At 32.9% G+C, this 12,476-nt stretch overlaps 1 protein-coding gene and 1 long non-coding RNA gene across 2 annotated transcripts; both read left to right on the top strand.

Annotated features, from left to right (window-relative positions):
* Window positions 1-2,505: 2,505 nt before the first annotated feature.
* On the top strand, window positions 2,506-5,277 carry LOC133874685 (uncharacterized). Its single transcript, XR_009901349.1, has 3 exons — window positions 2,506-3,289; window positions 4,310-4,345; window positions 5,261-5,277. It is a non-coding gene; the product is annotated as an uncharacterized LOC133874685 (long non-coding RNA).
* A 4,173-nt stretch (window positions 5,278-9,450) lies between these two features.
* On the top strand, window positions 9,451-9,858 carry LOC133876039 (NAC transcription factor 32-like). The gene has a single exon (XM_062314343.1). It carries the CDS (start codon window positions 9,451-9,453, stop codon window positions 9,856-9,858), a length of 408 nt encoding a protein of 135 aa, XP_062170327.1.
* Window positions 9,859-12,476: the final 2,618 nt, after the last annotated feature.

Genomic DNA, 12,476 nt, shown 5'->3' with positions numbered 1-12,476 from the left:
GCTGTATTTAGCAAATACCAGGATTTATACAAAAGAATTCCAAAATGAAATGGTAAGAAAGGCTGGCAATTAATGTATACTTATGCTCGTGCCCGGCCATGTTAAAGGAGCTTTATTTCCTCTCAATTAGCATGTCATGAGGAACCATTACTATAGCATATAATTATATATATATATATGCACTAATTAAGGGATGGTTGGATTTGGCTCAGAGGAAGGGACGCGACCCTTCTGCAAGGAGAGTAGCAAATGAGTCATATTGTGACGTGCAAAGGCCCTTTGGCCGAGCGTTGAAGTGGGGATGTGGGTGCCTGGATTAGGTGCGGATGGAGGGACAAGACCCTTTTGCAATGAGTTTAGCAAACTAGCTATATTGTGACCCGCGAATGCCTTTTGGCCGAGCTTTAAACCGAGAATATGAGTGCCTGGATTGGGTGCAGATAAAGGCACATGACCTCTTTGCAATGATCCCATCAAAAGAGCGAAATTATGACCTGCAAAAGCCCTTGAATTGATTGTTGAAGCAGGGATGTAAGTGCCCGAATTAGGAGCAGATGGAGGCACGTGACCCTTCTCCAGTGACCCTAACAAAAGGCTTTTGTTCATCAGTTTTTGTTCTTCTCCATGCAAGATTCTGCAAGCGTTGTATGCGTGCATGCTGATAAGAAAAGGAAGTGTTGCGAGTACAAGAAGCACATTTAGAAGCCTCATCTTGTTCTTGAAGCAAAATGGAAATAAAAAATTTGATGAAGAATCGGTCAGGGAAATGGGGTATTTATATGCACGAGCTTGCTTGTATGACTTGATCGAATTTTCCAATTTTCTATATGTTGGAACCGTTTGACTCTTGACTATTTATATATGCTAATTAAAAGCTTGAAAGTTGAACGGGTCGCAAAAGGAAAAAACTGGGTCTGATTTCAATCCTAAAGCTTACGTCTTTCACATGCATGAAAAAGAAGTCGTGCAGTGCAATGAAGGTACGTCTTTCACATGCTCGATCATAAGAAGTCATATTATTTGAATGGAAAAAGGAATTGAAAGAAAACAAATTAAAAAGTAACTAAAAAGTAAAGAGGTCGGACTAACCCTTGTTTCATTCACTGAATTAAGCCCAAGTCTGGACACTTTCTTTCACCATTGGCTTTCTTTTTGGGCTACTTTGAACGGAGAAAACTGGCCGGGTGAAAGCATACTTAGGCCTTTGACTCTGTCCAGATTAACCAGCTTTGGCGTGTGCTAAACTTTTTACACGTACGTACGACATGATCACTACTTTGACAAATAATTCAAAATTATTCAAATTAAGTCTAGCTTATACGACATGACCCATAATTCGAAGTTGGGACTTGGGAATGGAGAACACCACCAAACTTGTTCTAAACAAGGAAATATTTCTACCGGATCGATTTAAATATGAGTTTAAATTCAATGACGATGGACTGTAAAATCCTAATATTATTTTACATCCGGCTTCTTCCTTCACATGTTGGCATGTATATATCTATATATTTCAAAATGTTTATACAATGGCCAAATTAGGGCCTCTCTCCTTGGCCTGTGGCAGACGGGCCTTTCAACATGTGAGTTTTATGGGCTCTTTGAAAGTGATGAATTTTGTATATGTTTGCACCCGAGATGCCCTAAGATTGATGGACGAACCTTATAGGCCTAAGGATATACCAGTAGCCCCCAATTTCCTATGCCAACTTAGATATGAGTTGGCCCATGAGAATTGTAACACCCTGTATTTTTAAAATATGATTTAAAATCTAATAATAAGGCAAAAGAATAAATATAAATATTTATTAAAATAAATATTCATTTATTAATTAGCGTTTATAGTTTTAGTTTAATAAAAGTTCAAACGGGCCTTAAACTTTAGAATAACGGAAATAGGGTCAGACGAACTCCGTTTTGGTTGATTCAAAAATCAGAACGCTTGTCTCGAAGTCCTTTAACTACCTTCCAAATTTCATAATTTTTTAATTTCGTTAAAGGTACGAAAACACCAGCGAAAATTACTATTTCTGTTTTGGACGAAAATTAACATTAATAATTTATGGGCCCATTTTATTCATATACAAACCCAGCCCAGCCTTTAAAACAGCCCAGCCCAACACGTTAAAAGACCCCGCCAGCCCCATACACATTGATCACGCCCAAGCTTGCTCTCTACATTATAAAAAAAAAAAAAAAAAAAAAAAAAAAAAAGCTTGCTCTCTACGTTTGATTTTCTGTACACCCAAAAATATCTTCTACTTGCTGTCCAAGTAGATGTTTTCAGCCTTTGATCAAGATTCTTCTCAAGCAATCCCAACCATTCAAGCTCTTATAAATTGAGGAGAACAGCCCCCTACTTCATGCACCTCTCTTCTTCTTCTTCTTCTTCTCTATTTCTCTGCAGCTAGAAATTCTGGTGCTTTTCTGAAGCAAAGTCTTCTCTGTTTTCTCAAACACTCTCTTCCTCTCTCAACTTTCAGCAACAGAAAAAAAAAAAAAAAAAAAAAAAAAAAAAAAAAAAAAAAAAAAAAAACGGAGAGGAAACTCCCTCTCTTCGATTCAGTGCAGAATTTTTTGCAAGTTCCTTTCCTCGGCTCAGTACAGAAACCAAAAAAGTCTCCATCTTCTCTCTGTCCTAGTCCCGATCAGCAACCCATCTTCTCTTTTCTTTAGTAGATGCAGGAAAGCAAAGCCCTCAAACTCTTCATTTCTTGGTTCTTCATAGTAGAAAAAGAACAGAAAATCTGCAGCATCACTTCTTTTAAAAGCTGCAGAAATTCCTTCTGTAAAAGTCCATAGGCCTTACTCACTCTCAAAAGACGCCTTAGGAAAGGGGATACTTAACACACCCCCTCACGTGTGGCACTATTGTCCAATCACGTGTATTGCATCAGAGCGGCAGCGGGAGGGAAGACCCAATCCTCTCTCTAAGACGCCTTGAGCGAGGAGGAGTGTCCATGGCTTATAAAATTTACAAGACAAGGATCTCTTAGCAATGTGGGACACTTTAACACGCCCCCTCACGTGTGGCATTTTTGGCCAAACATGTGTTCAACAACGGGAGGGAAATGCCCATCATTGTCAAAGGAACCTGCTCTGATACCATGTAAAAGTCCATAGGCCTTACTCACTCTCAAAAAACGCCTTAGAAAAGGGAATACTTAAAACCTTCAAACTCCCTCTGTTCTTGTAGGCAAACCAGAAACTCTCGATCTCTTCCTCTTGAGTTGCATCAGAAAAGAAAAAAAAACCCAAAAGAAAGTAGAAGCAACAGCAGCTCTCCACCGTAAGACTCCCTTTCTCTGTCTATGTTCTTCACTTTTCTGTGTATTTTCGACTGTGCAGGAACAAAGAAGAAGAAACAAAAAGAGATAAAAAAAAAAAAGTGGAAGGACGTTCTGGAACTAAAAGAAAAGAGAGAGAAATATAAACAAAAGGAAAAGACTATAATAAGAGAACCGGTTTGTGTGATGTACGTTCAGTAGGAAAAAAAAAAAAAAAAAAAAAAAAAAAAAAAAAAAAAAAAAAAGGAACAAAAGGTAAGAAAAGGACAAGAGTAATAAATAAAAGAAAATAAATCTTTAATATTTTAAATATCTCAAAATGTTTTTAATCAATTAAAGCTTTGATTTATATATAGAGCTTTGATGTTTTTAAAATTATTAGATTAAAGTATCTAATGTTTTAAGTTTAAGTTGTATTTTAACAAGGTATTTTAAATGGTGTATTTAGATAATAAATCATGCCATTGTGGTGTCCGAGTAAAAATAAATATTTTTATAGAAACGTTGTTATGCCGCCATAATATTTTAAAGTATTTTTAGGCATTATTGATACTAATGCCATTATTCTGCCCAAATTATATAAGAATAAAATAAGGTTATTATTCTATTAATTTGTTTTGAAATATAAAACTCATTATTTATATTTGGTAAACTATTATGTTTATCTGACATAAAAATAATATATATATATATATATATATATACACGCTTTTTAATGTTAAAACTTTTATAATGTTATTTTAATTAAAATTAGTTTGTTTGGGGTATGGAGTGTTAGACTAATGATTAGGTGATTCAAAAGAGTTACTGTTTTGGAAGGGATTTTATGTAGTTTAGGCCGAATGAGTTCATATTGAAATTCCTAGAATATTGACGATATAGTCTACTTAAGTATTAATATTGATATAGATAGGTAGTATAATTTAGAGATCTATGGTTATATGTTATAGGATATCTTAGCTTAATTTTTAGGCTTCATATCTCAGAATATTTCTCTAAACTTCTTCTGGCAATTTATTTAGGGAGAAGGTCAACCTTGACGCTAATGGCAAGTTCAGGTAAGGGGATACATCACCGAAAAACTCCCATCAAGATTTTATTACAAATCCTTTTGAAAAAATGTTGGGAAATTTTACAAATGATTCATTTATGTGATTTTTAATGCCCAGCTTTTATTACTCATATGTTATTACTCAAGAATTTTGTGCATAAATTACAGTTGTGGATAAGAGCATTTCAAAGTTTATGATTTATGCATAATTACAGTTATGATTAAGGACATTTTATGCATAATTATAGTTGTGTGAAGAGCATTCCAAAGTTTATGATTTATACATGAATACAGTTTTGAATGAAAAGAGGATCTAAAGTTTAAATTCTGCACATGACTATAGTTATGAAAGCAGCTCTTACAGTTTTAAAGTAAAGTGTACAGTTATAGCAGAGCCTACAGAATTACAGAAAAGCGTTCATGTGCAATAATTGTTTAACCCTGAGGCACTATTACAGTTATGATGGGTACCATATAGGGTAGTAAGGCAAGCATACCGAAAGACGGAGTGTGCTACCGGCCGAGGTTGGCCTTCATCTAGGGAAGATCCCCAACCCGGTGACTCTTCTCTGTGACAACAGGTTGAGTCCATAGGTCCTTGGAACAAAAGCCAACGTGCTCTGTTCACGGGTAATAGCGGTGTAGAGTCTATAAGAGGTTAAACCACAGTTACAGTTTTAAGAGAAAATAGACAAAAAGAATTTACTAGATCTTTATAAATTTCTTATGCCATTACTCATATTCCTCATTCACTTGCTCATAAATTCTGTTTAATTGTTCATTTTGATATTTTGCATAAACTGTCATTATGCATGACAAAAGATTATGGCATGAAGGTTTTATAGCATGTTTTATTTCCCTGGTGTTGTAATTTCCTTACTGAGTTGTCGAACTCACCAATTTTTCCCCCAAATCTTTTCAGATGACCCAGTAAGACGATGTCATTCTTGGTATTGGCGTAGACCTCGCTAAGAGCAATAGATCATTGTGGACCGACAAAATCTTTACTTTGTGTAGTATGTTTCTTTTTGGAGTTCATGGCAATGTAAAGAATTATTAACGGACATGAATAATAAAATAGGAAGTTATAATCTATATGCACGCTTCCATTTAAATGTTTTTAGCACTCAAGTTTGCGTTTTTTCTTATATCCTAAAACGGGGCGTGACAAGAATTCTAGTGGTGGCCCGGTGAGTGGCTTTTCAGTACGTATATGAGCTAGCCTTAAAGACCTTTCAGGGTTAGGTATGGCCATTGAAGCTGAGTACACCACACAAATGAGCAAAAAGATCAAATGCACGCACCTAGTAGCACACCCAATAATCACCTTAAAATTAGGCCAACCATTCAATAGGGTGGCGGGACTACCATTGAAAAGCCTTAGGGGTGGTCTTGCCACCCACCCTATTGAATGCTTGGCCTAAAATGGTGTATTAAGGTGATTATTATGTGTACTATGGTCTATTTGTTAATTTGTGAAATAATTACGTGTCAGCCTCTTGACTAGAAAAGTTTGTCACCGTTTAATTTGCATCTTGCAAAACCTGCCACCATCTTGACTACATCTCTATCTCAAACGACGACATCATTTCTTTTACCATTTCAATGATTTTCTTTTCTATAGCCTCTTTATATTTAACTATATCGTTTTATTTTTTTTGGATAACTTCACAAAAGAGTATCGAATTATACGCTGTTTTCAAATAAATGTATTGAACTAGCAAACGTCTCAAACTAGGGTATCCACGTTTCCAAACATCTCACTTAAGGGTACTCCGTTAAGATTTGTTGTTAAATCCTAACTGAGTACCCTAAATACTTCTCTATCTTTTTTTAGGAAAAAAAAAAATTCTAGGATTTAGGTGTTGATCAGAATTTAACAAAATTTGCAAAAATACCCATGCCTAAATCTTTGAAAATTTTAATTTTTTTTATATATATAAAAGAAAACAAAAAAAAACGGGTATTGATGAGTGCAAAAAAGTGTATATTTGGACCCCCTTAATTTACATTAGTTAAACCTTTAGCTTTGTTACTTTCTGATGTTTTGGTTAGTTTTAATGTTTTTGCGTTTTGCAGGGCAATAAGAGAAAAATGACAATATTCAAGGCAAAAATACATAGAAAAGCTGGATTTTCGGAAGTGCTGAAAAAGTAGATCGATCGAATTAATTCGAAAAGTAGATCGATCGAATATTAAGTAGATCAATCGAAAAGTAGATCGATCGATTTTAAAATCGATCGATCGAATTTATGCGGAGCTGAAATTTTAGAAACCCTAGATAACTCTATAAATACCATTCTTTTCTCTTTTGTTCGAGGAGGAGGCCGCTTAGGAGTGCCCAAAGGGCCGATTTCACTGTATCTTAGGGTTTTTGGGTCCATTTTGACCTAGAACTTCAATCTTTTGTAAGTTTATTCGTTTTTAATGCATTCTTGTAGTTTATTTATGCTTTCTTTGTTCATGTCTAGCTAATACTTTCATCTAGGGTTGAGGATGAAACCTCACCAGTGAATAGAAACTGAGTTTCATGCTTGTTTATGCTATTTGAGTTTATGGGCTTGATTTCTCATTGTTCTATTTCGGTTTTTGAGATTATTTTTGGATATCTCTTGTGATTTCCGGATACAAGTGATGATTTGATATAGTTTCATTAAATTGATGGCTTGGGTTTTCATGTATTTCGGATATTCATTGTGTTTCATTCTATGGATACATTTGATGATTTAGTTGAAACTAGATATCTTTTGTGATTTGTGGAAGAATTGATTCATTGAATGATTTAAACAATTTTTGAAGCAAAAGTAGAGCATACCTAAGATTTGAATGAGAGAATTCGAAATATGTGTGATGAGCATGAGCCTATGTTGTTGTGATTTGGTGGGTGTGGATTCCAAAACCCTAGACCCCTTTATTTTCATTAATTTTGTTTATGTTTTATTTTCTCAAAAACCCCTAAATTTGGAACTAAGTTAAAATAGGATTAGTTTGAATAGAGATTAATTTTCGCAACTCAATTTCCTGTGGGATCGACCTCGCACTTACATAACACTATATTGCAAAACGATTCGTGCACTTGCGAGTATTATAATTTGCACAACAGGTATTTTAAAAAATTTGACAGGATTTAACATCAAATTCTAAAAGAGTGCCCTTCAATAAGACGTTTGGAAACATGGATACCTCAGTTTGAGACGTTTGCTAGTTCAGTTCCCTTATCTCAAAACGACGTATAATTTAATACATTTTTGTGAAGTTATCCCTTTATTTTTTGATTTAGAGCAAATTCTACACCTATACAAATTGAACCCCAAACCACTAAAATTCTGAGTTGTTTGGTGAACTAGAGAACTAATCCAATTCAATTCTAGATCAAATTTGAGATAAAATCAGCTCAAATTTCAATTTATTTTAGTTTTTTTTTTTAATGTAATTTATCTAAACCCAAGTTAATTTGAATTAATTTTGGTTTTATCTTATATGCAGTTTCAATGAAAACAATATTAAATTTAAAACTAGTTTTAGTTTCTTTGACGAGTAAGCAGTAAAGAGATTTAATTATTCTTTAGATTGTTTTTTCAATGAGACCATAAGTAATATAACATATTAAGACAATATTGAACCAAATGCTTAAACTAATGGGGTTTAGGCTCAATTGTTTTATATTAATCATTCATTTTCTTGTTATATATTTTCAATATGGGACTTAATTGTTTTTCATTCATTCATAATCATGCTTTTCTGTTATGGTTTGTAGTTTTCAGGATGCTATGATTACTAAAAGCCGTATGCGTGGTTGGGGATATGTGGGGGATTGTCTATGTCCTTTCTGTCATAGCGGTATGGAATCAAGGGACCATCACTTCTTTGAGTGTAGTTTTAGCGGTATGGAATCAAGGGACCATTTTGGCCAAGGGGGAGGCTTAGCCACCCCTCTATTTTTCTTCAATTTTTTTTTTTTAAAAAAAAAAAAGAAAAATCGGAAGAGATGATTATAGCCAAGATAAAGTGGGAGATTCGGGCTCGTATAATGGCTAAAGGTCCTTATAAAAAGACCTCCATGAATGTGTAGCTTGAGACTTTGTGATATCTTCACAAGATTTTCTCTTAGTATGTTACTTGCTGTTGTTTTTTCATGTGGTATGTTTCATTGTGTTGTAAGGTGTTTTGCAGATGTAGTTTCTGTATTAGCTTGGTTGTAGGCCGGCTGGCTTTTGAGTTGTTTTCTCTTTGCCCTTTGTAATGTTTTAAGGTTGAACCAGTTATTTTCTGATGTGTAATTCTTGGTTGTTTAAGCTATAAAAGTTTTCAATTCATAATTTATTTTTTTTTAAAAAAAAAAAAAAAAAAAATTGTTTTTCACTCATTGCCTTGTTTGGAAGCTTCATTATTATTATTTCATTACAGATTCACGTGCAAATTTAGGATTTAATTATTTAAAAAAAATTCAAATTTTTACATTGTTTTTTTTTTTCTATGAAATCAACACTCTGTACAAAACTCCAAGAGCTCAAAACATCTAACTACATCCGTTTTTAAAATATAAGATTGATGTTAAGTTGAGTTCACTTCCAAACAACAATTTAATTTAAAACTAGTTTGAGTTTTTTGACGACAAAAAATAAACAGGAAAGAGATTTATGTAATGTGCGACTTTTAAAATATAGCTTTCTGCATTTATTTTCATTGTTTATTGGTATGACAAAATCCAAATTAATCAGTTATTTGGAGTTAAACGAGCGTTGTGATTAATTTTAAATGATCATGAAATATGGGCCCCCACCCTCAGCTACGTCTGTGGGCCCATACAAATGAACATCTCTGCATGCACTTAAGTGCTTTTAGAATTTACATTAGCAGCACGTACGTACGTACGTAGTGCCTGAGCATTGTGGTCGGTGTATATGCATGGATGAATCCTAGATAACTAGATAAGGATCGATGTTTGTGATTAGCTAGGATTAATCATAGATAAAGTAAAAACTCTATTAGCAGTGGAATATTCCAAGGTTTTTGTATAAATATTGGAGGTGGCCGACTGGCTTTGTAGGCATATTGAAGAACCCCAGCTATTAGAATTTAGGCACATATCGGAGCGATCGGATCGAGAGGATGGAAGAACTCCAAGAAACACCGGTAGGATTTCGCTTTCACCCAACTGATGAAGAGCTAGTGTTCTATTACCTTGAGAGGAGAGTGAATGGAGAGCCACTGCCTCCCAACGTTGTCACCGACTGTGAAATGTACGGCGACAAAGAGCCATGGAAGATTTTCGACAAAGACTCGAATGAACGTTTCTATGTCTTCACCAAGCTGAAAAGGAGGAGCAGGGGAAGGATTGAAAGGGCTGTTGGGTGCGGTACGTGGAAAGGTCAAAACAAGAAAAAGATCATGGATGGTGACAAACATGTTGGGTACAAAAAAATGCTCGTATTCGAAGCCAAGGAGCAGGAGGGCCCCGCTAACGGCCACTGGATCATGCACGAATTTTCTTTGCTGGAGGAAAAAGTAAGTAAGTAATGATGATTGATTTTTATTCAATTAGGGTTTTGTGTTTATAATATCGCTTAATCTCATAATTAATGATTGTTAATTTCTTTATATCGGTTTAGAACATGATGATGGATGAATATAATTTTAACGTACAGTACGTACTTGATGATCATATATATATAGTACGTTGTTGAAGTTCATGTTTTAATTGTGGTTTGTGATCGATCGAGTTCATTGATTCTTGATTCAATTCTTGATAATGAATGCACAAAAATAATTTATTTGATTTGGGGATATAAATATATAGTACGTTGTTGAAGATCAAGTTCATGTTTTAATTGTTTCATTTAGGGATAAAGATATTTTAGAATATAGGGTTTTAAGTTTAGGATTTAGGGTTTAGGCCGGGTTTGTATATATATACACGATCATAATTAATGATTGTTTGGACGTTGTTTGTAAAGAGAAGACAAAAAAGAACACAAGACGTAATATTTCTTTTTCTTTGTGGTTTGTGATAGATCAACTTCGTAAATTCTTGATTCAATTCTTGATAATGAATGCACAATAACAATTTACTTTTTTTGGGAAAATATATATATAGTACTTTGTTGAAGATCAAATTCTTGTTTTAATTTTTTTATTAAGGGTTAAAGATATTTTAGGGTTTCGGATTTAGAGTATGTATACGCAATCATAATTAACGATTGTTTGGACGTCGTTTGTAAAGAGAAAACAAGAAAAGCACAAGACGTAATATTTCTTTTTCTTTGTGGTTTGTAATAGATCGAGTTCGTAAATTCTTGATTCAATTCTTGATAATGAATGCACAATATATATACAGTACCTTGATGACGATCAAGTTTATGTTTTAATTTTTTATTTATGGTTACAGATATTTTAGGATTTAAGGTTTCTTTATATATATATACACGATCATTATTAACGATTGTTTGGACGTTGTTTGTAAAGAGAAAACAAGAAAAACACAAGACGTAATTTTTTTTTTTTTTTTTTTTGTGGTTTGTGATCGATCAAGTTCGTAAATTCTTGATTCAATTCTTGATAATGAATATTGCACAATAACAATTTATTTGATTTGGAAAAATAGAGATATAGTACGTTGTTGAAGATCAAGTTCATGTTTTAATTTTTTATTTAGGGCTAAAAATATTTTTGGGTTTAGGATTTAAGGTATATATATATATATATATATATATATATATATATATATATATATATATATATGCGATCATAATTAATGATTGTTTGGACGTTGTTTGTAAAGAAAAAACAAGAAACACACATGACATAATATTTCTTTTTCTTTGTGGTTTGTGATCGACCGAGTTCGTAAATTCTTGATTCAATTCTTGATAATGAATGTGCAATAACAATTTACTTTTTTTGGGGAAATATATATATAGTACTTTGTTGAAGATCAAGTTCATGTTTTAATTTTTTTAATTAAGGGTTAAAGATATTTTAGGGTTTCGGATTTAGGGTTTATATATATATATACGCGATCATAATTAACGATTGTTTGGACGTTGTTTGTAAAGAGAAAACAAGAAAAGCACAAGACATAATATTTCTTTTTCTTTGTGGTTTGTGATAGATCGAGTTTGTAAATTCTTGATTCAATTCTTGATAATGAATGCACAATATATATATAGTACCTTGTTGAAGATTAAGTTCATGTTTTAATTTTTTATTTAAGGTTACAGATATTTTAGGGTTTAGGATTTAGGGTTTATAAATATATGTGTTTGTGTGTGTGTGTGTGTGTATACGCGATCATAATTAACGATTGTTTGGACGTTGTTTGTAAAGAGAAAACAAGAAAAACAAAAGACGTAATATTTCTTCTTCTTTTTTGTGGTTTGTGATCGATCAAGTTCGTAAATTCTTGATTCAATTCTTCATAATGAATATTGCGCAATAACAATTTATTTGATTTGGAGAAATAGAGATATAGTACGTTGTTGAAGATCAAGTTCATGTTTTAATTTTTTTATTTAGGGTTAAAGGTATTTTAGGGTGTATATATATATATAGACACACACACACAGGCAATCATAATTAATGATTGTTTGGACGTTGTTTGTAAAGAAAATACAAGAAAAAAAAAAAAAAAAAAAAAAAAAAAAGACGTAATATTTTTTTTTTCTTTGTGGTTTGTGATCGATCGAGTTCGTAAATTCTTGATTCAATTCTTGATAATGAATGCACAATAATAATTTGTTTGATTTGGGATATATATATAGTGCCTTGTTGAAGATCAAGTTCATGTTTTAATTTTTTATTTAGGGCTAAAAATATTTTTGGGTTTAGGATTTAAGGTATATATATATATATATGCATGCGATCATAATTAATGATTGTTTGGACGTTGTTTGTAAAGAAAAACAAGAAATACACATGACATAATATTTCTTTTTCTTTGTGGTTTGTGATCGACCGAGTTCGTAAATTCTTGATTCAATTCTTGATAATGAATGCGCAATAATAATTTATTTGATTTGGAATATATATATAGTGCCTTGTTGATGATCAAGTTCATGTTTTAATTTTTTATTTAGGGTTAAAAATATTTTAGGGTTTAGGATTTAAGGTATATATATATATATATTTGCGATCCTAAT

The sequence above is a fragment of the Alnus glutinosa genome, chromosome 8 (genome assembly GCF_958979055.1).
Source record: "Alnus glutinosa chromosome 8, dhAlnGlut1.1, whole genome shotgun sequence".
Taxonomy (NCBI): Eukaryota; Viridiplantae; Streptophyta; class Magnoliopsida; order Fagales; family Betulaceae; genus Alnus; species Alnus glutinosa.
Note: the sequence above shows the minus strand (reverse complement) of the source record. Positions and strands in the feature narration are given on the sequence as shown.

What these genes read in the sequence shown, in the direction of transcription:
- LOC133876039 (XM_062314343.1), top strand. Translation starts at nt 9,451, where the DNA reads ATGGAAGAACTCCAAGAAACACCGGTAGGATTTCGCTTTCACCCAACT.